This window comes from Uranotaenia lowii, chromosome 3 (assembly GCF_029784155.1).
Source record: "Uranotaenia lowii strain MFRU-FL chromosome 3, ASM2978415v1, whole genome shotgun sequence".
NCBI classification, from domain to species: Eukaryota; Metazoa; Arthropoda; class Insecta; order Diptera; family Culicidae; genus Uranotaenia; species Uranotaenia lowii.
This window is the reverse complement of record NC_073693.1, coordinates 342,827,749-342,855,549: the sequence shown is the minus strand read 5'-3', so window position 1 is coordinate 342,855,549 and position 27,801 is coordinate 342,827,749. Positions and strand designations below refer to the sequence as shown.

The 27,801-nt window shown below is 34.4% G+C and overlaps 1 protein-coding gene across 1 annotated transcript in view; it reads left to right on the top strand.

Annotated features, from left to right (window-relative positions):
- The window catches only part of LOC129756623 (A disintegrin and metalloproteinase with thrombospondin motifs 9), a 935,923-nt gene that overhangs the window by 208,172 nt on the left and 699,950 nt on the right, over positions 1 to 27,801 (top strand). The window contains exon 2 of the mRNA XM_055753535.1: positions 26,426 to 27,144. Within this exon, the coding sequence (XP_055609510.1) occupies positions 26,832 to 27,144 (313 nt within the window). The 5' untranslated portion in view covers positions 26,426 to 26,831. The remainder of the gene's footprint in view (positions 1 to 26,425; positions 27,145 to 27,801) is intronic.

Genomic DNA, 27,801 nt, shown 5'->3' with positions numbered 1-27,801 from the left:
AAATGGAGTGAAAGAATCGGTGGTGTCTTTTTCATAGTACTTTCCGAATTTCCAAAGAAAAAATAATAAATTTGAATTCAAAATCCCCCGCGGTCTTTTCCGTCGGTTTTTGCTAAAATTTTGGCAAAATATTCCGGCGGCTAACTTTTTTTCTCGTTTGCTAAAATTCTAGTAGAAAAAATTTGCTAAATTGGTTGCTAAATTTCTAGCTGGTCAAATTTGAGCAAAATTTTGCTAATTTCCGGCCTCGAAAGTTTTGTGTGTATACTTATTGGCAAGCACCCTAAAAATACTAAAACCACCAGCCTACTGAAAGAGTATTATGTTTGCCGTGACCGTGACTCGAACAACAGAGTAGGCTGAGCTTGAAGATGACAGACTTGAATTTTCTGGCAGCAAATTTTTCGAAAGTAAAAGTGGAAAAAACATTTTATAATGATTGATTTGTAAGCGCATGTACTCAAAATTGACCAGCCATCCTCAGGAAACAGAACGAGCGCAACCGTCTAAGAAAATCGCTACATTAATATTTCGTATGGGAAGCTGAATTGTGCGAAACATGATGGCTACTGTTGGCCCCAAATTTTCCGGTGATGGAGGATGCTGGTTTCCGGTTGAGTTGGACCATTTGAGGTGTTTAGCATTTTCCTATTGAGGGATATTTCTTTTTTTAATCACTCCTTCATGTTGGATCATGTTAATGAAAAATGGGCAACTCGAAAAGACTTAAAACATAGTTTTCAACTATCCATTTCTGCAAAGAGTCCAGATATCAACTAGAGTTTCCACATGAAATGTCTAGGAGCATAGGAGGTGTAGGCACAACGAAGATCGCACTTTCTACCAAAAATGGCTCCAATCTGATTTTGTTAAAGATTTTAAAAATGTTGAAGTTAATTTTCAATTGGAATATAATCATTAATAATTGCGACTTTGAACAAGGATTGAAAAAAAGAAAATCAACTTAAATTAGAATTAAACTCATAAATCTATTTCGACAACATTTAATTTTTTTCAAATCATTTATTTGGTCAGCTTGAAATTGCTATTTAAATTTGGATTTCAAAATAGAATCACGAACTCGAATTTGAATTCTGAATTTGAAACGCTAGCTGAACATTTCCCCACTCTTTTCTTTGAAATCAACGAACTTCTTCAATCCAATTATTTTTTTCTCTCATGGTAGATTTTCTTGACTGTGAAGTAACTTTTTCTTGTTTCGTCAAGATTTTTTGAACCGTATATTGCTCATCCGTGTACTTCAGAAATCCAAATTGGACATTCCGGCCAATTTCTAAATCTTGTACTGATTTTGTACTGGAAACAACTTACTTGTTCCATAACATTTTTTTTGACCATTTGTTGGTGCCCAAATACCCTCCCATGTCAAGTTTGGCACCATTCGCTTGGTCGGTTCTCGAATTATGCGAACATTTTTCTTTTGTTTTGACTCCTCCCCACTTCGTGTGAGGGGGAAGGGTCTGAAACCATAACAAGATCTTTTCCCGGCCTCCAATACCCTGCCAAGTTTCACACAAATCGGTCCAGTAGTTTTCAAGTCTATAGGGAAGAGACAGACAGACAGACAGAAATCCATTTTTATAAAAAGGGTGTCCCATTATGTCAAGCACAATTTTGATTAAACTCTGCTCTTTCCGGATGATGTTTAAAAAGCTGATTTCTGTTGGGTGTTTTTTCATATGTGATGAAAGGAATTAGAGAAACATGAACTATCAAAGAACGAAAGAACATAAGCCGTAAATATCATGAAAATTTCGAAAAAGATACAACGGCTCACCGACAGGACTTGAACCTGCAATCTCCGCTTCGGTACAACGGCGCGTTAGCCAATTCCACCACGGTGAACGTGATGGAACCGGCGAACACGAGCAGCGATTTCATAACATCAGTATTGATTTCAACAGAGCAACACCTCCCTGTGTAACTGGTCTGCTCGGAACCTTGAGCGGCACTGATTGCTTCTTCATCTGACCGTAAGTTGCGGCAAACCCGAAGCAATCGACCATGTGCTCGTTCGGCTAAAATCCCGAGTCGATGGGTGGGGTTAGAGAAACAAGAGAGATCAATAGAGGGAAAAAGATCACATGCGGGATATACATGGTGTTTCGATAGAAGGTCCAGCAGTTGATCGGCAGAGCTCGATTGCTCGTGTTCGCCGGTTCCATCACGTTCACCGTGGTGGAATTGGCTAACGCGCCGTTGTACCGAAGCGGAGATTGCAGGTTCAAGTCCTGTCGGTGAGCCGTTGTATCTTTTTCGAAATTTTCATGATATTTACGGCTTATGTTCTTTCGTTCTTTGATAGTTCATGTTTCTCTAATTCCTTTCATCACATATGAAAATGTGATCATTTTCAGGTACAAAGATGTACCAAGCGATTTCATAACATCAGTATTGATTGTTGGGTGTTGTTGTTTACAGTTTAATTTAAAACTCTGTTTATCGTGAGCATTTCACCGGCAAAGCGCCAAAATATCGTGCACAAATGGTCAGTTGGCAAAGATGAAAGAAGAATGCATTAGAGTGGTCTCCGATTCAGAAGTATGGAGAGGAAAGCAATCTGCTTGTGGTCAAAAAAAGAAAAATCTGAGCAGAAAACGGGTTCGGTGGACAAAACTTTGTACCGGAAAGTCAGCTCAGGATGTGGCAAAAAACGTGACTCCTCTCTCAGCACTGTCCATTGTACCAAAATACGATTTGGGTCTAAGGACATGTAAGAAACAGAAGAAGCCTTCTGGGCCTTCTAGGGGCTTCCAGTTGACCTAAAAATACTATTCCGATGCAAACATAAGAAATGGAACACACAACTCGTCCGTAGCTCATTTCTATTTATGAAATTTTTTACGGTCGCCATGAAATCATCTTGTTCAACTCGGTTTTTGGATCCTTCAGAGGAAGACGTTCTTTCGGATCAGCAGAAGAAATTTGCTACAAGGGATTTTTTTTTATTATCTGACAATTTGCGCCGGGGGTCTTTAGATTTTCACCAAAATTGAAAATTTGGTTCATTTTTAAGACTTAAAAACACATGTATTTTTTCAGAATTCTAATATTTTTATTTTTTGAGTTCGATTATGTTAGATTGTTTTGAAAATAAAATAAAACCATTTTTCAAAGCTTCCGAGGAAGAATGACCTTCACGGGTTAAACTCCTATCAAAAAGAAATTATTTTTTTTCAAAGCTCCATAACTCTGTTATATTTGATCAAAAATCATAAAATAGCCCATCAAAACGCATTGAAGTTTTATCAGCATTCTAGATAATATATTGAAAAAAATTAAGTAATGGCCTTAAACATGAGAAATTGTAAATAAAATTTAAATGGTGTCTAAAAGAACCGTCTGCATCACCAAACACTCTGTAAAAAATACCATTGTATAGCTCAATTCATGATGCAACTCTTATTTGAAGACACCAAAGTTGGCCAATAATTTCGTTAAAAGTTATGAATGAAATAATGACTTTAAATCTTCATTTTTGCATTGAAAATAAACAATGGTCGAGCAACTGCACTCACGTATGCAGAAAGCGCGCGCGTCTAACAGCATGGGAACAAAAGTACTCATTCAAGCAGGTAAAAAACACTATTTTTTCAAGCTTTGGCGAGTGTTTTTAGCAAAACTGACTTCGAATTATCATATTGTTAGTGTAATATTACCAATAATGGGCATGTGGCCTTACAGCCTGTTCATATACTGAATACATTAACTTTTCAATCAAAGATCATTGTAAAGCGTAGCCAATACCAATAATAGAAGCTTTCAGTCCCTGTGTTTAAGAACACAAAAAAGTAGTTAAAAATAAAATATTAACATACTTTGTTTAGTTTTATATCGGGAGTTAAGCACTGGACACCAGAATCCTTACACATTGATCAAAAACGTTTGAGAAAGTGACAGGGCTCAGTATATGTAGAACAAGCATCATTCTCATTAGGTTGCCTCATTAGGTCGCCCCAGTATAAGGGCGACAAAGCATCGCTTTGCTTTCTGCGTTCCAATAAGAAAGCAACGCAAAGAATTGGTATGATATACTGAATTACATTACGAATTACCATTTTATTACATCTGAGAATGCTTGAGATCGTCTCCTTTCTTTTGGGAGCCCTTGAGAAGTCATCAGATCATGATTTGGATTGCGAGAATGCGGATTATACACCATACAAAATTCCTCCATACATTCCATTTCCATTCAAAGAATTCGTCAAATTTTTTTCATCGATTGGGACATTATTTAGTTTAAATAGTTATAAGCACAAATTCGGATGGATCTTCGAATGATTCCCAATGAGAGCAATAATGTCGCGAGGGAGGAAGCAAACCAAAGCGATGCTTAGTCGCCTCAGTACCATTATAGGCAATATACATTGAAAATATGGTACTTACACCGTATTAGTTTTCTCAATTCGCTCAGTTTTGAATTCCATACAAGCACGAACATAATTCGTCATCAGTGTATTTCTACTTCACTTTCTCACACGCTCATCCACAACCCAGATCAAATCTAAAAAACACTACCGATGCAAAAACGAAACGCATAAACGAACAAAAATACAGCAAAATGTGCAAAACTGGTAGTGACCTGGTGCAAAACTGGGCATAAACGAATACGCTATTAAATTATTAGTTGAAACTTGAAGTCAGTTTCATTGTAAACACTCGCCAAAGTACGAAAAATAGTGTTTTTTACCTGGTTTGATAAGTAATTTTGTTCCCATGTTGTTAAAAGCGTGCGTTTCCTGCATACGTGAGTTCAGTTGTTTGACCATTGTTAGTTTTCAATGCCAAAAAAGTGATTCATAGTCATTTTTTCTTTCATAACTCTTATCGGAATTATTGGCCCACTTTGGTGTCTTCAGATAAAAGTTGTATCATAAATTGGGCTATACAATGGTATTTTTGCAGAATATTTGGAGATGCAGACGGTACTTTTAGACACAATTTAAAGTTTATTTAAAATTTCTCATGTTTAACGCCATTACTTAAATTTTTCAAAATATTTTTTTTAAAAAGCTGATAAAAATTTCAATACGTTTTGATGGGCTTTCATATGATTTTCGTTGAAAAACTATAGAGTTATGAAGCTTTGTAAAATGGTTTTATTTTATTAACAAAAAATCTAACATCATCTAACTCAAAAATTGCGGTTTTGGAAATCTGAAAAAGTATATGTGTTTTAAAGTCGCAAAAATGAATCAAATTTTCAATTTTTGGAAGATCTGAAGACCCCCGGCGCAAACCCTTCAGATAATAAAAAAAAATCCGATAATATTTCTCGTAGAATGTCGGGAAAAATAATAAGAATTCTTATAATGAAAAGGATTTTTTAAACATCTTTATTTTTGCTTTGTTCTCACAGTAAAACAAAAATTTGAACCAAAAATTCGCAAGTTTGAAGATCTGAAATAATAACTTAAGTTTTATGTATAATTGTCTTGTCATATTCGAGTGTAGATTCCGGGGAACATTTCAGGTATGTTTTTTTGGGGTCCTTAAATCTATGGCTCAGAATGTTTTTTGGATTCTTGATCCAAATTTTCTGACTGTGAGCTGGATTAATATCCGATGACCGTGAACTGATGGAGCTAGAATTAAAAAAAAAATCATAATGAAAAAGTTCAGATGTTTGGGTCGGATTTAGTTTATCATGGATTAAAAGTTTTGAAAAACCTACCTCGGCATCACTTATTCTCGCTTTTTTTTGTTTATGTCTTCATAAGACCGGAATGACCCGGGTAATTAAAAGGTCCAAATTGTAATAATAATAATTAGATCGATTTTCAGCCGTTGGCTGGTTGAATTTGATACAAATTAGTTAAAAATATCTTGAAATCTCTAACTGATAAAAGTTAAACCAGTATAAATTCCCAAAAGCAAGTCTGTATGCATGTCCATCATAATAACGACAACCGAATTTGTTTTGATGGGTTCAAAAATGGCCCAATCAAAACCTGCCATACCGGCCCATTCCAAGTAGCAGCAGGGGCAGATTGAAATTGACAGCGGTACGTCGGCATTTCGCAGCAAATTATTGCGTCGTCGTCGTCGTGATCAGTGCAATTCCATTCAGAGACGGCTGATATCTAGGGACTCCTTCCGGGGGAATGCAGATTCAGTCTCCCTCCTGCCATCGGTAGGGTAGATGAATTGTCAGTAAGTAACTATCAAATAAGTTGACCAACCATCAGACAGCCAACCTTACTCTAATCAATCGTCGACGGGTTTGCTGCAAACGGCGATCTTGACATTGACCGCGACTGTTTAACGCAATTGAATATGGCTTTTATTGGCCATTCCGAACTAAGACGGGATTGTAGTGGCGCTCGGGTGCTTTAAAGACTTTTGTAAGGTTGCGGCAACAAATTCCGTACCGGATTTGGAAAGATTTCCGGAAGCTTCGGAAGATATTCAAGCTGTGGGATGTGCGAAACGTGAGTATTTTTGATAAGGATGCTAAACGTGAGCTACGAGTCGTGTTGATCTATGTTTCAATGATCTCGTTTTAATCCAATACATCGAATCCGAAGATTGTTTGGCGTTGTTTTTTTTTTATAAAAAAAAATAGAAATAAATTTCAGCAGAGCTCAGTGCTCCGATGCGATGGCTAATCCGATTGGATGAATCACTGAGCACCATTAATAGATGCAACTGGTTCAGCCCAACAAGGAGTTGAGAGATAAAAAAGCAACGTCGCGCCGTATGCAATCGAATCTTTCTAGTTGTCTACCGATAGACATTGATACGTATGTATGCACATTTATTTGAATTTACCCAGAAGACACTTTGTCACCAGACAAGGGCCGGAGCACTTTTTCTCTAGACGTGGACCCTGCTCCAATGACGTCGGCTTAATGTCACGTCGCCATCTTTCCCCTGGTTTGAAGCTTGCTGAAGCTCAATTTCTCGACCTGTCTCCGAGAGGAAAGATCCAGGAATTACTCTGCCACCCAATCGACAACCGACTGGTCACAAGCCAGCCAGCCAGCCAAGATGCATTCAAGAGTTAGTTCGTTGAAATCCAAAGAAAAACAAACCTAAGTCTAGTCTATAGGCTTAAGCTCAATATCTCTATCGGCCGGTTATCGTCGCTTCGTTACGACTGACTCCGATGCTGCTGACAGAATGAATGGGCGCCCGGGTTAAATGGTGGGGAAAAATATTGACTTTTAACATAATTTATTCATTTGTCGTGTCCCTCCAGGCCGGATGAATTGCTGCTGCAGCTTGAAAGCCTACGACAGCAGCAGCAGCCGGTAGAAATGCAATTTGCATAATTGGAACGAGTGAAATTGAGATGATTTGAGTGATATGGACTCTGGCTGGAGAATGTTGTTTCCTGGAGGCGTACCGGGCTTTAATGTGAAAAATGATACCCTCTGCTGCTGGAGAAACTAGCCTAATTCGTCTTGATTCTGGGGATGGTTTGCGATGGTTATCTTTGTATTCGAATCGACCAGATCTTTCAATTAAAAATTATGAACAACGAACGCGAAGAAGCCTTCACGCAACGAGCGATCTTGATGCAACTGGTTGAACCAATTTTTGACGGTCGCCATGGAAGAAGAAGAGTCAAGACGATCGTTTCTTGAAGTTAAAGAAATATAAATTGGAATAATAAAGTGTTATTCTAATATGTTATTTTTTAATGAGTAATAATCTGATAAAAACTGCAAGAGCAGACACATTGCACACGAAAAAGTGTTTTTTAAACTTTCTCTTTTAGCTTTAAAAGAGATGAATCACCTTCAGTTGTTTGAAGATTATGAGCTTAGTAACTCATCGCTAGGCTCTACTATAACACGACAGTTGAGTTGAGAATAGTCTTTCAGTAGTTCACAGTACGTTTGGAATAAACATTATAGTTAGGAACCTTTTGGAAAACTGCCAACTGCCCAATTTTCTTGAGGGAACTTTATGTACTCATTAATGAACTTGAAAGTTGCAAAAGTGATTGATACGTACGTTGTAAGGGACTTAAGTTACAGGAGTGCTCAAAAAGGGATTTACTAAGTCACAAAAAGTGCATTGAGTTGCTTTCTTCCTGGTTGGCTGGCTGTTTGCAGGTATGCTACAAAATCATATTTACTACTTCGAGTTTAATTTTCAGCTAGAACAACATCTACGCGTGGTCTTGTGGTAGCGTGTTCGATTCTCACCACGAAGATCGGGGCTTGATCCCCAAGCCGGGCAAGTTTTTTTCCAATAAGTTATTTGATACTTGAGTGACCATTCTGATGCGATATATGTAGAAAACGTAGAAAAGAAGCAATTGAGCAGCAAATTGTACAGATCTCGGCAAACTGCAATTTGTCGAGTTTGGAATTCGGCGCGTGGCATCTTGGCGGCATCATGTACCACATATAGTAAATAAGAATTTAGTTTTTAAAATTTAGGCTTAGGTTTATAGTTTTTTCTGCTCTACAGGATATTCTCTTATACACCAAATACTTTATTGCTGTATCAAATTTAAGTCAAATAAACAATGTTTAGGATTTACTTAATCAAAGTGTTGAACTGATTATTATTCATCTCAACACTTAATTAACTGTAATAATATAACTTGAATCTAAAAAAAAGTGATAAAAAAAGAGAGAGAAGGTGATATGAACCGATGCCAAGATTTGAGATAGAGAGAGAATTTTTGGTCCATTTTACGATTTTTCGGAAGCTGAATTCAAAGGATTTTACGATTTTTTGGAAGCTGAATAGAAGTTCATTAAGACTTATTTTGGAACTTGAAAGTATCAATAATTTAATTTTAATTTTGAGCTGCATAGAACGTACTTCATATCAATGATGGGGCTGAGTAAGCTTTTTTGTATCTGTTTTATGGGACTTTTAGTTGCTTGGGTTATACCTTTGTTACTGGTAACTCTTAATTTCTGGTAACCTTAGTTTTTTTAAATGATAATGAACCTAACGAAGATCATGTCATCAGAACATTACAATGTTCTAAATTCAAAAACTGTCTTGTTAAGATAATATTTCTGAAAATGAGACGGAAGTGTTGCTAGTTTCTTTTTATGAAAAATATTGCCCCGTTTTAGACGTTTTAACTATTTTCTCGTTGCTTCTACCGTTTCGCTATTTTCGGTAAAATTGTAGCCAGAGAAATTTCCTGTAAGCACCATATATTGAAATTTCATTTGCATTGCGTGAGAACTCCTGAGTCAAGTTTTATAAAAAAAAAATTCTCAATGAAAACCTCTGTTGAACATGCAGGAACTCAACTTTTTGTACACGCTAAGAATTGCGAAATTATTTACAATCTCGTAAATGATTGTACCAGCGACAGTGATAAAAAGAAAAAAAATTAATAATCTCACCTAAAAATATTCATAATAACCCACGTAGAACGCGCATTTCAGTCCTTCAAGGAATCATAAAGTTCGTTAACAGTTCCGCAATGTGAAGAATCGTTTGGCCATATTAACTTAAAATCGATCGTTCTGCCGTTCTCTTTGTTTCTAAGAGGTTCAATTATGTTGCATATTTGTAAAAACAAAACTTAAAAATAATGCTTCAATTTTCTGGAAAAACATTCGTCACCTTTAGGATATGAAATTCGAACATTTTTTTAAATCTAAGTTGAGTGATTCAATGAATTATGCTAAGAATTCTTAGCTTGATAACGAGATAACGAAAAGAAATTTAAAATCATTAAAATTTCAACTAAAAATATGGTTGATTCAATTAAAATAACATCAAAATATACATATATTGTATGTTTTAGTCAGATATAAGTGAATGTTCAAAAATATTGAATGTTCTACGAGACAATTGTAGCCGAATCTATTATATTTATGATTGAAGCATTGAAATTCATCAGTTGACTATAGTTGAATCTATTATATGGTTGAATGCATAAACTGTCCGCAATTTCAGTGAAAAGAGATGGTCTACTAATAATACTTTTTTTCACTTCGAAAATTGAATATTTCATGAATATTGAAATGCTAAATTCAATAACTAATAGTTAAAATTATGAGGCAATATTCAGTATTTTTAAAACAAAAAAAAAATCGTTCAATATTCAAATAATGATAAGTCCATTTCATAATTAGGATCCCGTGACCAAAGCTCGTAAATAAATTCTTATTTTATTTCTATACTTTGTCAGAGTTGTTTTTTAGCAAAATGGTCAAAACTTGTGAGCATCCTGAAAAATCAACGACTAGGGTATTTATATTGTTTTACGTTTTCTATTAATTGTTATGCAGAAATGCATTTGGTGTCTATCTAAAAAAAATACTTTCAAGGACGTTTACGTCCTAAAATCAAATCTGGAATTAGGTTGTACCTCGGGTATTGCCTTTATAGTAGTTCAAAAAATGAAAGTTATTTTTGTTAATCATTCGATTATGAACAAAAACATAAAGCAAAACCAATGATGTAGAGCTCATTTGCTATGCTTTAATAACATCAGGTTTAAATTTAACCCAGATTCTAATATTTCAGAGTTATATAACGCTTTGAAAAAAAAAACATTTCAAAAATAAAAATAACAAAATATGCAAACTCTTAATTCTTTTCGACCCCATTGAAAGACGTTGTGAAAGGGGTTATTTTTTAAAGTTCACCCCGTGAATCGCAAAAAGTGCTTTCTGAGAGAAAATCAGTAGGGAAATTGGTCAAAATCATTTATGAAATGACCCCACGAAATAAATCAATTATCATTTTGATATTTACATATGTGCCTAAGGGTGTGTCGTTTTGTAAGTATTTTTCGAATTTCAGTTTTATATTTTTTCTCATTAAAATTTTACTTAGGTTAAATAGAATTTGACGAAATGCCAGTTCAGATCAACATTTATTACAAAAACCCTGTAGTCTAAAAAGTTTCCTTTTTGGTCAAAACGAACCACAGAACTTTTGCTGACTTTTAAAATGAGATTTAGGTACCCTGTAGGTTTTGATTCGACATTTCATATGGGAAATCGCGAAAATTTGTTCGAAGAATGTCACTTTTTATGGTTTTCTAGCATATTTAGTAGATGTCAAATTTCGTCATCCGACGCCATCTTGAAATCCAAGTAAATGACTGAAAATGTAAAATGTAAAGTGAAAGGGCTCAGTGAGTGATGTTAAGCGGAAGCCGCTATCTTTGGTTTCAAGATGGCGTCGGATGACGAAATTCGTCTCTACTCGTTGAGCCCTTTCACCCGATACCCATATTGTGGTGCATTTGATTTTCAGTCAATTACAGCATGTTGATGTTAAGCGGAAGCCGCCATCTTGGATTTCAAGATGGCGTTGGATGACGAAATTCAACTTCTACTCGTTGAGCCCTTCCACCCGATACCCATATTGTGTGGGTTTCATACATTTTTCGGTCATTTACAGTATTTTGAATTTAAGCGGAAGACGCCATCTTCGATTTCAAGATGGCGTCGGATGACTAAATTGGACATCTATTCTTCGAGCTCTTTCACCTGCTACCCATACTGTGTGTGGTTCATTTGGTTTTCAGCCATTAACAGCATTTTGTTGTTAACGATAGAGGAGATAAGGGCATAACGAGCATCCAGGGCATAATAAGCACTCCTCTTTTCAACAAAAGTACGTATTTTCTTAAATAAATTTTCATGAAGATTTGTTTCGTACCTTCTATAGTATTAATTTTTCACAAAAAAAAAGGAATCTCCTTATTATCTTTATAGAGATAATTTATCTAAAAAAACCAACGAAAATATTATAATTTTTGAGCACCACGAAATGAACTCTCATAACCTTTAAATCATCTTGATCTATAATGTACCCACTGCAACATGATGTTACACATTGTTTCTCAATTTTCACCATCATGAAATTTTTGATTTTTCACTTTAATCAGTTTTGAAACACGTTTTTACTTAAATGTGTTGGCTCGAGGCGAACAGAGCACTATGAATCGGGGCACAATGAGCGTTTTCTGCAGTATCATCTAGCAGCGAATTCAACTCGATGTAGTCAACTGAATTATAGAGCTACAACTTGAATATTTTATATCTGACAATGTGACCTATTGCTAAGGTGTCGGAGGGGTAATCAAAAGACTAGAGTTCAATTTCTGTTTGAGATGATTTTATTCCATTGCATCGTGTTTTTGTTTGTTACGTTATACGGCTATAAGTATCTTTCGCCAAACAAAGCGCCAGAAACGTAACGTATGAGCATATGTGAATTGTTTGTATTCTACCAACAGACCTAGATTATTTTGTTATTGTTTTGATTGATGAATCTTAGACTCACCTGCCTTCATCGAGTTGAATTCGCTGCTAGATTCCCCGGCAGAAAATGCTCATCGTGCCCCAATTAATGGTGCTTATACTGCCCCGGGGGGTGGGGTTCTCATTATGCCCCTACAGTGACTGGTTTTCAGCTTTTGGCAAAAACTTTTAAAATGCATTTTTAAACGCTTTCATCTAGTTTTTCAAGTTTCAGCCAACTAGGAAATAGACTATTTTAGTAGGTGAACACGAAACAATGATGTAGCTCACATATTATAGCTGTTTTCCATGGTTGAATAAGCGTTTTCCTTAAGGTGGCCATTAGACTGCCCCAAATGACCCGACTTTTGAAAAAGTTATACGCTGCAGGCTAAAATTGGTCCTGGGCCTAGTACAAGATCTCATGCCAAATTTGGGCCAGATCGGACCACGGGAAGGGGTCGCTCAACGAGCCTGAAGTTTGTATGGGATTTTGAGACATTTTGTTCGAGAGAAACATGAAAAAACAGTTTTTCGTCAATAACTTTTGTCTCCCTCAACCGATTTCTTTCAAAAACGGGTTTTCTTAAAGCCTAAATTATGACAAATATTTCATCTGAAGGTTGCATTTCAATTAAAGTTAAGATAAAAAAGTTATTAAGCTTCAAAAATTGGTTAACTTTTTTAAGGGTGATATTCATCACTTTTTTAATGAGGCGAATAAAGTCCGACCAGAACACTCAATGTGAAATGCATGCCGTTTCGTCAAATAATGACCGATTTTAACCATTGTTGTTGCGCTCAATTGCACTTTTTAATGTTTTTCTGATATTTGAATTTGGATGATATTCACTTGATAGTTTGGAAAGAAGTAAGGGCGGAAAAATGCCTGGCAATTGCATAACCACAGGGGCTTAGGAACATGACTGGACGATTAGTGATGCCAATTAAAAGATAAATTTAAATTAAAAGATGTTTAGAGTGTTTTTTATTACAAAAAATAATGAGATTGACACGTGAAGTTATTCAAAACCTTTTTTTATTCATAGAGTAATTAACAAAGTTCAAATTATACACAACATCGTAGCAATTGCTTCTTTTTGAAGCATGCACGGTAACAGAGTTTCAAATAAATTTCTTTGAAACGTAATGTGTACATTAAAAAAAAGAAATTTCAAACTTAAACACAATTCACTCTAAACCGAATAAAATACTTTGTTGAAATCAATTAACAATATTAACCTTCATTCTGTATCAAAAGAAAGCTACAGATAATATAATAAAAACGTGAGAAAAATATAAAAGGACCTTTTTTCGAAAAATTATCATTTCATTGGCATCATAAAGCGTTGGTCCATGTGTTTTTCGATCTAAAAAAAATGTTGGCGGTTGGTTCTGAGAATAACAACAATTCTGAATAGATTTTTTGAGAAAAAAAAGATTCTGTGTTAGGTAGAAAAGATGAAACATAAACCCCGCCTAAGGCGGATATATGTACAATAGACTGCCCCAAATTTGTGTGGGAAATTTGAAACCTGTGCAATATTATGCGCTTTAGGTTAAATTTAATGCTAGTCCTAGTACAAGATCTCATGCCAAATTTGGGACAGATCGAATTACGGCAAGGGGTCGCTCAACGAGACTGTATTTTGTATGGCATTTTGAGACATTTTGCTCGGAAGAAACATGAAAAACCTGTTTCTCATCAATAACTTTGGTTTCCATTGGCCGATTTCTTTCAAAAACGGTTTTTCTTAAAGGATGGTATTTATCACTGTTGATGAGTGGGCCGGTCAAACATATTGACGCCTCATTAACAGTAATGAATACCACCGTAGAAAGTTAGCCTCATAACTTTTTTTCTAAACTCTCATCGGAATGCAGTCTTCGGATGAAATATTTTTCATAATTTAGGCTTTTAGAAACATTGTTTTTGGAAGAAATCGACCGACGGAAACCAAAGTTATTGATGAAAAACTGTTTTTTTTATTGACATCACAAATCGTCCAGTCATGTTCCTAAGCCCCTGTGGTTATGCAATTGTCAAGCATTTTTCCGCCCTTACTTCTTTCCGAACTATCAAGTGAATATCATCCAAACTCAAATATTAGAAAAACATTAAAAAGTGCAATCGAGCGCAACAACAATGGTTAAAATCGGTCATTATTTGACGAAACGGCATGCATTTCACATTGAGTGTTCTGGTCGGACTTTATTCGCCTCATAAAAAAAGTGATGAATATCACCCTTAAAAAAGTTAACCAATTTTTGAAGCTTAATAACTTTTTTATCTTAACTTTAATTGAAATGCAACCTTCAGATGAAATATTTGTCATAATTTAGGCTTTAAGAAAACCCGTTTTTGAAAGAAATCGGTTGAGGGAGACAAAAGTTATTGACGAAAAACTGTTTTTTCATGTTTCTCTCGAACAAAATGTCTCAAAATCCCATACAAACTTCAGGCTCGTTGAGCGACCCCTTCCCGTGGTCCGATCTGGCCCAAATTTGGCATGAGATCTTGTACTAGGCCCAGGACCAATTTTAGCCTGCAGCGTATAACATTTTACAGGTTTTAAATTTCCCATACAAATTTGGGGCAGTCTAGTGGCCATTATGCCCTTATATCCCGTACTTATCATTGAGCCATCATAAGACTTCAGCAGTTTCTTGGCGGTCCGCAAAACAAACTGAAATAAACTTTTCCTATCGTAGCATGCCAAGATCACTACGGTCCGAATCGGGATATCTACTTTCATCACACTTGCATGAAACGACCATCCATTGTCCAATCACAATCAAAACAGCATTTTGAACTTTCATGCTTGAAATTGATTGTGGCAGTTCTTCATTCAAATAGGTTCTCTTGCTCGTAATTCAATCAACACACGTTTATCACTAAATATGACAAACTCCAGCCACAGCACACAGTTTTTGAAGTAAAATAACTTCCCTTCCTGATGCCACGAACTTCCTTTTATTTGCTCAAACCATCTGTCACAGCAAATTTTGGTACACCCATAAGCCAGTTTGAAACGCATTCAAAACCGGTCAACTCGTTTAAGACAATTTCAAACAACTTATCACAAAAAATATATTCAAAACAATCAAATCAATCATAATTTTCACGGACCACGGAAAGAACTCGAGTAGATCCCCAGGTTCTGCTTCTTTTAAAAACCGTTTTTCCATCCTTTCCGGCAAAAGCTTGTGAGCATATCAACACTAAATTCACTTTACACCTTTTTAGATAAATGAATTAAAATGTTTCGGAAGTTAAACCGCATGAAAATTAATAAACTCGAAAAATTTTCGCGATTGTGACGGAAAAGAACGCGTGCTCTCCAAACTAGTCAAAGCCTGCTTCTCATGGAAGCGCTCTTCATTTTTGAAACTAACTTTAGAAACAGATAGTAAGAGCAAGTTCACTGGTGTTGGGAAAAAGTGGTAGAAATTTTGACATTTTGAAAATTTTACCATGTAAAAACGTTTTCAAGATCTTTGGGCGTTGTATTTTTTACAGCACTGTTTCTATTTCAGCCTTATGTAATAGAAATATTTCTATTTTTGCATCACAGCGTGCGAAAATAGAACACGTGTTGTAAAAAAAACTGAAGGTTGAACTAAATTGAAGATCTTGAAAATGTTTTTCATGGTAAAGTTTTCAAAATGTGCCACAAGTGTCAAAATTTCTACCACTTTTTCCCAACACCAGTGAACTTGCTCTAAGAAAATGAATCACAATAAAAAACAACTCTAAACATAAAATCACTCACGTTCAATTTTAATTGCCCCTAGTTATTAAATAATCACTCGTAGTTAATAATGTTGAAATAAACTTATTAAATTCTATAGATAATAAACTTTCTATTTTTGGCACAGTGTCGACACCTGAAATTCATAAAACTACCAAATTAGGAAAGGATGATAGGCCCGTTTCCAAGACCCGTTAAAATAAAACGGCCTATCGATTAATCTTAGTTTACGACACTAATCGGCCTTTAAAGAGAACTCCGAACTGACGCCGCCGCCCTGCTCTGCTGCAATCGCTCAGCTCACTAATGAACTGGCCAACCGCCACTTACATACTTAGTTATCACCATATCGTCGTTGGGTGGAGAAAAGATGAATCAGCATCGGCAACGGCCACCCACTTTTTTAACGACCCACTCGAATCAAAATATGAGAGCAGCAGCAGCCCTTAAAACGGTTGAATTCGATCTGATTACTTCCGAATCGGTTCGGCTCGGTTGTTGGGACATCGCTCGACTGGCCCTTGAAGGGGCATAAATCTTCATCAGATTTAATCCCCTCATCAACGGAGAGCTACCTCTACCTTTCTAAAAAGGAAGCAGTCGTTAGCCCTCAAGAAGGGTTAAGCGCAATCATCTGAGCGTGGATCGCGGAAGACCCTTGATGATTGCCGTGTGTTTATTAATCGGTTTGGCTGGTACCAGATGATCATTTTCAGGGGCTGCCATGCCCTCAGGAAATGTATGCTTGTGTTGAGACACAATTCCGAAGGTTGTTTATCGATCTTTCATCACCCGCGCATGGTTTTTTTTAGTGTTTCCATATTTATGATGGTAGGTTTTTAGTTTTCGTTTCATTGTTGGGAGAGATTCCTACTTTAGAGAGGGGTTCATAGGTCGGGTGCTGGATTTCAAAATCAACAGTTGATCAATTTTATACTCCGGTGTGTGATTAATTGAGATATGCGTTAATCCCAGTGAACTCTCGTATACCAAGCTGTCAGATGAGGAAGAAAACCGCCGTCCATTCCCCAAATTGGAGTCGATGAAATTCGGATCATAAACAAACCAGGTTGTTGACTGTCAATTATTCAAGTTTTTTAAGCCGGGACCGGCTTTGTGCCGAAAGTTGCATAATGGGGCCAAGCCAATTTTGCTTAAGCTGCTTCTTGTATGCTGCTCACATGTGGCAGTTTTGAGGAATTTGTCCGGAGACCCAAAGAAGAAAGAAATGGAACCAGCAGCCGGTTGTCACTGACCCCGGTCGTTCGATACGGTCGGTCGAAGATTGCCCCCAGGGATATGTGGCCTGGCCGGGTTTATAATTTGTCACTGCCGGCCGCCCGAATCGATCGTGTCGTGTCATATGGGTGTGGACGGGTTTTCGCATATTTGCGAACGTCGTCTGTCAGGGCTGCCGGGAAGAAATATGATCCGGAGATCCTTCAAAGGGCCGCGAAATGTTAACGATGTGGTTTCGTCGTTGGAACATTTATGAATGATCAATTGTTGTTAACTAGCAAAGCTGAATGCAAAATCGGTAGGGACTCTCATTGATTGGGACGTTTGTTGTAGGATGATAGGGCTCAAGGTTTTTAACTATTCAATATTAAAAAGATTTATTGGTACAAAAGTCCTTTAGACATAACATCAACCACTTACTTTACTATAGGAACGATGATACAAAAAAAACATTTCAAGTGTTCTGAACTGAAGAAATAGTTTGAATGTGAGTCGAACATTTTTGAAAATTGTACTTCGTAAAAGAGGAACCCTGAAAAATTTATAATTCAGAAACAATCTTAATTTCTTATGTTTGGAAATCGCTGATTTTTGTGTTTTTTATGGGAAATTCCGGCTTGCAGTCTATTTTAGAGCAAAAACGATTTTTGTTACATGGCGTTTCAATCCGTATTGGATCTACTTCAGGGACTTAAACGTGTCGTTTTCTTGTTGACCAGCCGAGACGACAACAACAAGAAAACGACACTTCTTAAACCCTGAAGAAGATCCAATACGGATTGAAACGTTGGATCCATAAAACAAAAATCGTTTTTGCTCTAGAAAAACTGCAAGCCGGAATTTCCCTTGGAAAAAGAAACAATCTTTAAATTTAGAAAGATAAGTAATAATATTTTTTCCGACAAGAGTGAGTAAGTTTGTCAATGAGTGAGAGCGTGAGTGAATGAGTGAGTGAGGGAAAGAGTAAAAAAGTGAGGGAGTTAATGGATGAGGAAGTGAGTATCTGAGTAAGTGAGTAAGTTAATGAGTGAGCGAGTGAGAGAGTGAGTGAGTGAGAAAGTAAGGGAGTGAGTGAGTGAGCGAGTGTTTGAGTGAGTGAGTGAGTGAATGAATAAGTGAGTGAGAGAATGAATAAGTGAGTGAGTGAGAGAATGAATAAGTGAGTGAGTGAGTGAGTGAGTGAATGAGAGAGTGAGAAAGTGGGTATGTGAGTGAGTGAGTGTGTGATTGAGTAAGAGAGGAAGTGAGTGATAAAACGAATAAGGGAGTGTTGTTTTGTTGATTTTACAATTTTGAACAATTCAACAGTCTTAACAAATCTGACAATTTTGAAAAATTTCAAAATTTTGACAATTTCGACTATTTTGACAATTTTGACAATTTTGACAATTTTGACAATTTTGACAATTTTGACAATTTTGACAATTTTGACAATTTTGACAATTTAGATAATTTTGACAATTTTGACAATTTTGACAATTTTGACAATTTTGACAATTTTGACAATTTTGACAATTTTGACAATTTTGACAATTTTGACAATTTTGACAATTTTGACAATTTTGACAATTTTGACAATTTTGACAATTTTGACAATTTTGACAATTTTGACAATTTTGACAATTTTGACAATTTTGACAATTTTGACAGCTTTGACAATTTTGACAATTTTGACAGTTTTGACAATTTTGCCAATTTTGACAATTTTGAAAATTTTGACAATTTTGACAATTTTTACAATTTCGACAATTTCGACAATTTTGACAATTTTGACAATTTTGACAATTTTGACAATTTTGACAATTTTGACAATTTTGACAATTTTGACAATTTTGACAATTTTGACAATTTTGACAATTTTGACAATTTTGACAATTTTGACAATTTTGACAATTTTGACAATTTTGACAATTTTGACAATTTTGACAATTTTGACAATTTTGACAATTTTGACAATTTTGACAATTTTGACAATTTTGACAATTTTGACAATTTTGACAATTTTGACAATTTTGACAATTTTGACAATTTTGACAATTTTGACAATTTTGACAATTTTGACAATTTTGACAATTTTGACAATTTTGACAATTTTGACAATTTTGACAATTTTGACAATTTTGACAATTTTGACAATTTTGACAATTTTGACAATTTTGACAATTTTGACAATTTTGACAATTTTGACAATTTTGACAATTTTGACAATTTTGACAATTTTGACAATTTTGACAATTTTGACAATTTTGACAATTTTGACAATTTTGACAATTTTGACAATTTTGACAATTTTGACAATTTTGACAATTTTGACAATTTTGACAATTTTGACAATTTTGACAATTTTGACAATTTTGACAATTTTGACAATTTTGACAATTTTGACAATTTTGACAATTTTGACAATTTTGACAATTTTGACAATTTTGACAATTTTGACAATTTTGACAATTTTGACAATTTTGACAATTTTGACAATTTTGACAATTTTGACAATTTTGACAATTTTGACAATTTTGACAATTTTGACAATTTTGACAATTTTGACAATTTTGACAATTTTGACAATTTTGACAATTTTGACAATTTTGACAATTTTGACAATTTTGACAATATTGACAGTTTTGACAATTTTGACAGTTTTGACAATTTTGACAATTTTGACAATTTTGACAATTTTGACAATTTTGACAATTTTGACAATTTTGACAATTTTGACAATTTTGACAATTTTGACAATTTTGACAATTTTGACAATTTTGACAATTTTGACAATTTTGACAATTTTGACAATTTTGACAATTTTGACAATTTTGACAATTTTGACAATTTTGACAATTTTGACAATTTTGACAATTTTGACAATTTTGACAATTTTGACAATTTTGACAATTTTGACAATTTTGACAATTTTGACAATTTTGACAATTTTGACAATTTTGACAATTTTGACAATTTTGACAATTTTGACAATTTTGACAATTTTGACAATTTTGACAATTTTGACAATTTTGACAATTTTGACAATTTTGACAATTTTGACAATTTTGACAATTTTGACAATTTTGACAATTTTGACAATTTTGACAATTTTGACATTTTTGACAATTTTGACAATTTTGACAATTTTGACAATTTTGACAATTTTGACAATTTTGACAATTTTGACAATTTTGACAATTTTGACAATTTTGACAATTTTGACAATTTTGACAATTTTGACAATTTTGACAATTTTGACAATTTTGACAATTTTGACAATTTTGACAATTTTGACAATTTTGACAATTTTGACAATTTTGACAATTTTGACAATTTTGACAATTTTGACAATTTTGACAATTTTGACAATTTTGACAATTTTGACAATTTTGACAATTTTGACAATTTTGACAATTTTGACAATTTTGACAATTTTGACAATTTTGACAATTTTGACAATTTTGACAATTTTGACAATTTTGACAATTTTGACAATTTTGACAATTTTGACAATTTTGACAATTTTGACAATTTTGACAATTTTGACAATTTTGACAATTTTGACAATTTTGACAATTTTGACAATTTTGACAATTTTGACAATTTTGACAATTTTGACAATTTTGACAATTTTGACAATTTTGACAATTTTGACAATTTTGACAATTTTGACAATTTTGACAATTTTGACAATTTTGACAATTTTGACAATTTTGACAATTTTGACAATTTTGACAATTTTGACAATTTTGACAATTTTGACAATTTTGACAATTTTGACAATTTTGACAATTTTGACAATTTTGACAATTTTGACAATTTTGACAATTTTGACAATTTTGACAATTTTGACAATTTTGACAATTTTGACAATTTTGACAATTTTGACAATTTTGACAATTTTGACAATTTTGACAATTTTGACAATTTTGACAATTTTGACAATTTTGACAATTTTGACAATTTTGACAATTTTGACAATTTTGACAATTTTGACAATTTTGACAATTTTGACAATTTTGACAATTTTGACAATTTTGACAATTTTGACAATTTTGACAATTTTGACAATTTTGACAATTTTGACAATTTTGACAATTTTGACAATTTTGACAATTTTGACAATTTTGACAATTTTGACAATTTTGACAATTTTGACAATTTTGACAATTTTGACAATTTTGACAATTTTGACAATTTTGACAATTTTGACAATTTTGACAATTTTGACAATTTTGACAATTTTGACAATTTTGACAATTTTGACAATTTTGACAATTTTGACAATTTTGACAATTTTGACAATTTTGACAATTTTGACAATTTTGACAATTTTGACAATTTTGACAATTTTGACAATTTTGACAATTTTGACAATTTTGACAACTTTGACAATTTTGACAATTTTGACAATTTTGAAAATTTTGACAATTTTGACAATTTGATAATTTGACAATTTTGGCAATTTTGACGATTTTGACAATTTTGACAATTTTGACAATTTTGACAATTCTGACAATTTTGACAATTTTGACAATTTTGACAATTTTGACAATTTTGACAATTTTGACAATTTTGACAATTTTGACAATTTTGACAATTTTGACAATTTTGACAATTTTGACAATTTTGACAATTTTGACAATTTTGACAATTTTGACAATTTTGACAATTTTGACAATTTTGACAATTTTGACAATTTTGACTAGTTTGACAATTTTGACAATTTTGACAATTTTGACAATTTTGACAATTTTGACAATTTTGACAATTTTGACAATTTTGACAATTTTGACAGTTTTGACAATTTTGACAATTTTGACAATTTTGACAATTTTGACAATTTTGACAATTTTGACAATTTTGACAATTTTGACAATTTTGACAATTTTGACAATTTTGACAATTTTGACAATTTTGACAATTTTGACAATTTTGACAATTTTGACAATTTTGACAATTTTGACAATTTTGACAATTTTGACAATTTTGACAATTTTGACAATTTTGACAATTTTGACAATTTTGACAATTTTGACAATTTTGACAATTTTGACAATTTTGACAATTTTGACAATTTTGACAATTTTGACAATTTTGACAATTTTGACAATTTTGACAATTTTGACAATTTTGACAATTTTGACAATTTTGACAATTTTGACAATTTTGACAATTTTGACAATTTTGACAATTTTGACAATTTTGACAATTTTGACAATTTTGACAATTTTGACAATTTTGACAATTTTGACAATTTTGACAATTTTGACAATTTTGACAATTTTGACAATTTTGACAATTTTGACAATTTTGACAATTTTGACAATTTTGACAATTTTGACAATTTTGACAATTTTGATGTATATGAGTGAGTGAGTACTTGATTGAGTAAGTGAGGGAGTGAGTGAGTGTGTGAGTGAGTGAGTAAGTTAGTCAGTGAGTGAGTGAGTGTGTGATCGAATAAGTGAGGGAGTGAGTATGTGAGGGAATGAGTTTTTTAGCAGACAGATTGGAAGGCTCAAACTTCTTTTTTAAAATTTCGAATGCTTCTTCCTCCAAATAAACCTTAACAGATTAGAAAAATAATGTTTAGATCGAAGTGACGATTTGATGACGGCGAAGTCCAAAAGTCAAAAAGAGAGCAACATGAAAAAAGGGAACCAGAACCATACACACCGGCTAGCTCGAAATGTGTTGCACTAATCATAAATATTTTACTATGGATGATAGCTTGTCGAAGAAGAACCGAAAAATATGAACTCTAGACACACATGAAACATATTCCACAAACCATAAGGTACCGACTTGGCTCTGCATCTTCTAGTGTCTTGCTTACTTTTACAAAGATTGAGCGGTTCAGAGTTTATTCCATCAAAACCAGATCATCATCCGAACTTGGTTTGCAACCAAAACGCTCTTTTAAGACACTAGTTCATCAAGATTTGAACGTGCTCGTGTGTACATTTACAGCTTTGAAGCTGTTAGAGGTACCCCCCTTTTTCTCCCTTCCTCATAATTTAAGGAGAGGATGGAAGTAGAAATTAGAACTTGTGTAGTCTAACTGGGCGGCGCATGGGATAAAATAACTAGATGTAACAGGACGGGGCCCCAAAAGTGGTATACTGTTTACGGGAATCAGTGCGGTAAAAAAAGAATGAGGAAAACAGTAGGTACCATGCGCTAATCGGTGTTGAAATGCCTCCAAAGTAAGTCTGTAAAGTTGGGAAGTAGGTATATTTTTAATTTCATCGAGGAAATTATAGCCTAAGCTGCCGCCTTTGCTTTCAGAAGTAATATCCACAGATAAAAAACTGGCAGCGTAATTCGTGAGCGTACGCGTAAACTGGTCGAAATTTTGGCCGTTTTTGCGAAAATTACCCACCCACTCCAAGTAGGAGGTGCAAGGTCACAATTGTGCGATTTATGGGGTGTTGCGTTTGAACCTGGCTGGCTGGTGTTTCTGGGGTTTATTTATTTTCCCAATTTTTTTTTGTATCTTTCTATTCTGAACTCTAAAGATACAAGCTTGAACACATCATAAGAGAAATGATTTTCGAAGAATCACGCCGCCAAAGATCAAGGTCTGAATTCAGCGGTCATTGATTCTTCAATTACTTAGTAATAAAGTCAAAAAGTCAAAAAGTCAGAAAACTCGGAAAAGTCAGAAAAGTCAGAAAAGTCAGAAAAGTCCGGAAAGTCAGAAAAGTCAGAAAAGTCGGAAAAGTCAGAAAAGTCAGGAAAGTCAGAAAAATCTGAAAAGTCATAAAAGTCAGAAAAGTCGGAAAAGTCCGGAAAGTCAGAAAAGTCAGAAAAGTCAGAAAAGTCAGAAAAGTCGGAAAAGTCAGAAAAGTCAGAAAAGTCAGAAAAAAACAGAAAAGTCAGAAAGGTTAAAGTCAGAAAAGTCAGAAAAGTCAGAAAAGTCGAAAAAGTCAGAAAAATCAGAAAAGTCAGAAAAGTCGGAAAAGTCAGGAAAGTCAGGAAAGTCAGAAAAGTCAGAAAAGTCAGAAAAGTCAGAAAAATCTGAAAAGTCATAAAAGTCAGAAAAGTCAGAAAAGTCAGAGAAGTCAGAAAAGTTAGAAAAGTCAGAAAGGTCAGAAAAATCAGAAAAGTTTGAAAAGTCAGAAAAGTAAAAAAAGTCAGAAAAATCTGAAAAGTCGGAAAAGTAAAATAAATTAGAAAAGTAAAAAAAAAATAAGAAAAAACAGAAATATAAAAAAAGTCAGAAAAGTCAGAGAAGTCAGGAAAGTCAGAAAAGTCAAAAAAGTCAGAAAAAACAGAAATATAAAAAAAAAGTCAGAAAAGTCAGAAAAGTCAGAAAAGTCAAAAAAGTCAGAAAAGTCAGAAAAGTCAGAAAAGTCAGAAAAGTAAGAAAAGTAAAAAAAGTCAGAAAAGTCAGAAAAGTCAGAAAAATCAGAAAAGTCAAAAAAGTCAGAAAAGTCAGAAAAGTCAGAAAAGTCAGAAAAGTCAAAAAAGTCAGAAAAGTCAGAAAATTCAAAAAAGTCAGAAAAGTCAGAAAAGTCAGAAAAGTCATAAAAAGTCAGAAAAGTCAGAAAAGTCAGAAATGTCAGAAAAGTCAGGAAAGTCAGAAAAGTCAAAAAAGTCAAAAAAGTCATAAAAGTCAAAAAAGTCAGAAAAGTCAGAAAAGTCAGAAAAGTCAGAAAAGTCATAAAAAGTCAGAAAAGTCAGAAAAGTCAGAGAAGTCAGAAAAGTTAGAAAAGTCAGAAAGGTCAGAAAAATCAGAAAAGTTTGAAAAGTCAGAAAAGTAAAAAAAGTCAGAAAAATCTGAAAAGTCGGAAAAGTAAAATAAATTAGAAAAGTAAAAAAAATAAGAAAAAACAGAAATATAAAAAAAGACAGAAAAGTCAGAGGAGTCAGGAAAGTCAGAAAAGTCAGAAAAAACAGAAATATAAAAAAAAAGTCAGAAAAGTCAGAGAAGTCAGGAAAGTCAGAAAAGTCAGAAAAGTCAGAAAAGACAGAAAAGTCAGAAAAGTCAGAAAAGTCAGAAAAGTCAGAAAAGTCAGAAAAGTCAGAAAAGTCAGAAAAGTCAAAAAAGTCAGAAAAGTCAGAAAATTCAAAAAAGTCAGAAAAGTCAGAAAAGTCAGAAAAGTCATAAAAAGTCAGAAAAGTCAGAAAAGTCAGAAATGTCAGAAAAGTCAGGAAAGTCAGAAAAGTCAAAAAAGTCATAAAAGTCATAAAAGTCAGAAAAGTCAGAAAAGTCAGAAAAGTCATAAAAAGTCAGAAAAGTCAGAAAAGGCAGAGAAGTCAGAAAAGTTAGAAAAGTCAGAAAGGTCAGAAAAATCAGAAAAGTTTGAAAAGTCAGAAAAGTAAAAAAAGTCAGAAAAATCTGAAAAGTCGGAAAAGTAAAATAAATTAGAAAAGTAAAAAAAAATAAGAAAAAACAGAAATATAAAAAAAGTCAGAAAAGTCAGAGAAGTCAGGAAAGTCAGAAAAGTCAGAAAAGTCAGAAAAAACAGAAATATAAAAAAAAAGTCAGAAAAGTCAGAGAAGTCAGGAAAGTCAGAAAAGTCAGAAAAGTCAGAAAAGTCAGAAAAGTCAGAAAAGTCAGAAAAGTCAGAAAAGTCAGAAAAGTCAGAAAAGTCAGAAAAGTCAGAAAAGTCAGAAAAGTCAGAAAAGTCAGAAAAGTCAAAAAAGTCAGAGAAGTCAGAAAAGTCAGAAAAATCAGAAAAGTCAAAAAAGTCAGAAAAGTCAGAAAAGTCAGAAAAGTCAGAAAAGTCAGAAAAGTCAGAAAAGTCAAAAAAGTCAGAAAAGTCAGAAAATTCAAAAAAGTCAGAAAAGTCAGAAAAGTCAGAGAAGTCATAAAAAGTCAGAAAAGTCAGAAAAGTCAGAAATGTCAGAAAAGTTAGGAAAGTCAGAAAAGTCAAAAAAGTCATAAAAGTCATAAAAGTCAGAAAAGTCAGAAAAGTCAGAAAAGTCAGAAAAGTCAGAAAAGTCATAAAAAGTCAGAAAAAGTCAGAAAAGTCAGAAAAGTCAGAAATGTCAGAAAAGTCAGGAATGTCAGAAATGTCAGAAAAGTCCGGAAAGTCAGAAAACTTCCCCTTCTGACAATTTTGAAAATTTTTCAAATTTTTACAATTTTTTCAAACTTATTTATGTATGTTTCACATTAAGAGAAGTAAAAGTTTTTTTCGAGATTCAAATGGTAAATGCATAATTATTTGTTCTGTTTTCTTAAGCATTGAAGTTCAAAATTTTATAATTTTTTTTTCTATCCTTTTTCAGTTTCTCCTGCCAAATCATCCGGACAAAAAATCAAAACGACCCCAATGTAAACCGAAGCTCGAAACGCCTTTTCTGCAAGCAGCCTCAGGCCAATGATTCTGCCAGGGTCGCCCTAAATCATCCATTTTTTTTTGAAAATTTCTCTGGCGAGGCCATAATAGAACCGCCGGCGCGTCCGGCCCGCACCATCCCTCGTACCGGATTCGAGTTTCAGGGCCCTGACCGCCATCGTAGTGGTCGAGGTCAAGGTCGAAGAAGTGGCAGAAGTCGTCAGGAGGACCCGGGCCAGGAAGAACAGCGAAACGTCATCGTTGCCGTCTTCGACCAGGAGGACCAGGGTACAGAAGACGAGAACGAGAACCCTGGACTCCCTGGAAGTGGTCCGGTGAGGGGGATCCTCGTCGCCATGACGACACGGTGGACGAAACCGAAGTGCATCATCTGGCTCGTCATCGCAGTGGTAATGTTGATCATCCTGACGCTGATAGTGAGCCTGGTAAGCCACGGTGGAAGTGCCAGTCCACAACCGGCTCCACCGCCTGCTCCCGGAAGAAGTGCATCCGAAGGTAGTGCAGTGGGTATCTTAGTGACTAGTGAATACGATGGGCCAGTTAGGACAAGAAGTGGGACGGGGAGTAGTGGGGAAGTGATTAGTGGTGGTAGCGGTGCGGTCGATGTTTCGACGATACGAGGACCAGTGGGAGGTGTTTTGAGTCCAGGTGAGTTTTTGTTTTTATGATGATTTTATCTACACCCATAGAAGACGTTGCAAAGATCCAATGCCTATTTAGCAAACTTCTGTGCCGAAAATGCGCTAAAAAGTGTACTATGCCAAAGATGATATGATTGAAAAAGTACAACTGGCATAATGACTCGAGTTCCCAAGCAAAATGATTCATGGTCACTACATTCAAGTGAACCTAGAAATATATTTTTTGAGACTTTCATCCTATTGGATAATACTTAAAAAAAAAACAAGAAAATAGAAAAATAACAGTGCCGCAGGGAAGAGAAAATCGAACTCAAAACGCCATTTTTATATCGTCTTGCCAATCCACGATCTTAACCAGTGTAGGGGAACTGGGGGTAAGACGCCCTCGTTAAAAAGAATATTTTATTACTCATAAATGAAGAATGCAATCCAGTAAAAACGACAATAGTTTTGAAAAGGGGCCTGTTCTTCATCAGAAATATATAAACAGGAACAGATATACTTATTCTATACGTCTTAATCGTTGAATTTTGAAAGGCTTTCTTAAAGTCTGACTTCCATTTCGATAGGGGCAAAGTGCGTATATGTGTGTATCTAAACGCGCCGTTCAACGTTTAATAAGTATTTTTTGATTCAAGTGCCTTCGAAAGTGTTTGCCAGGTAA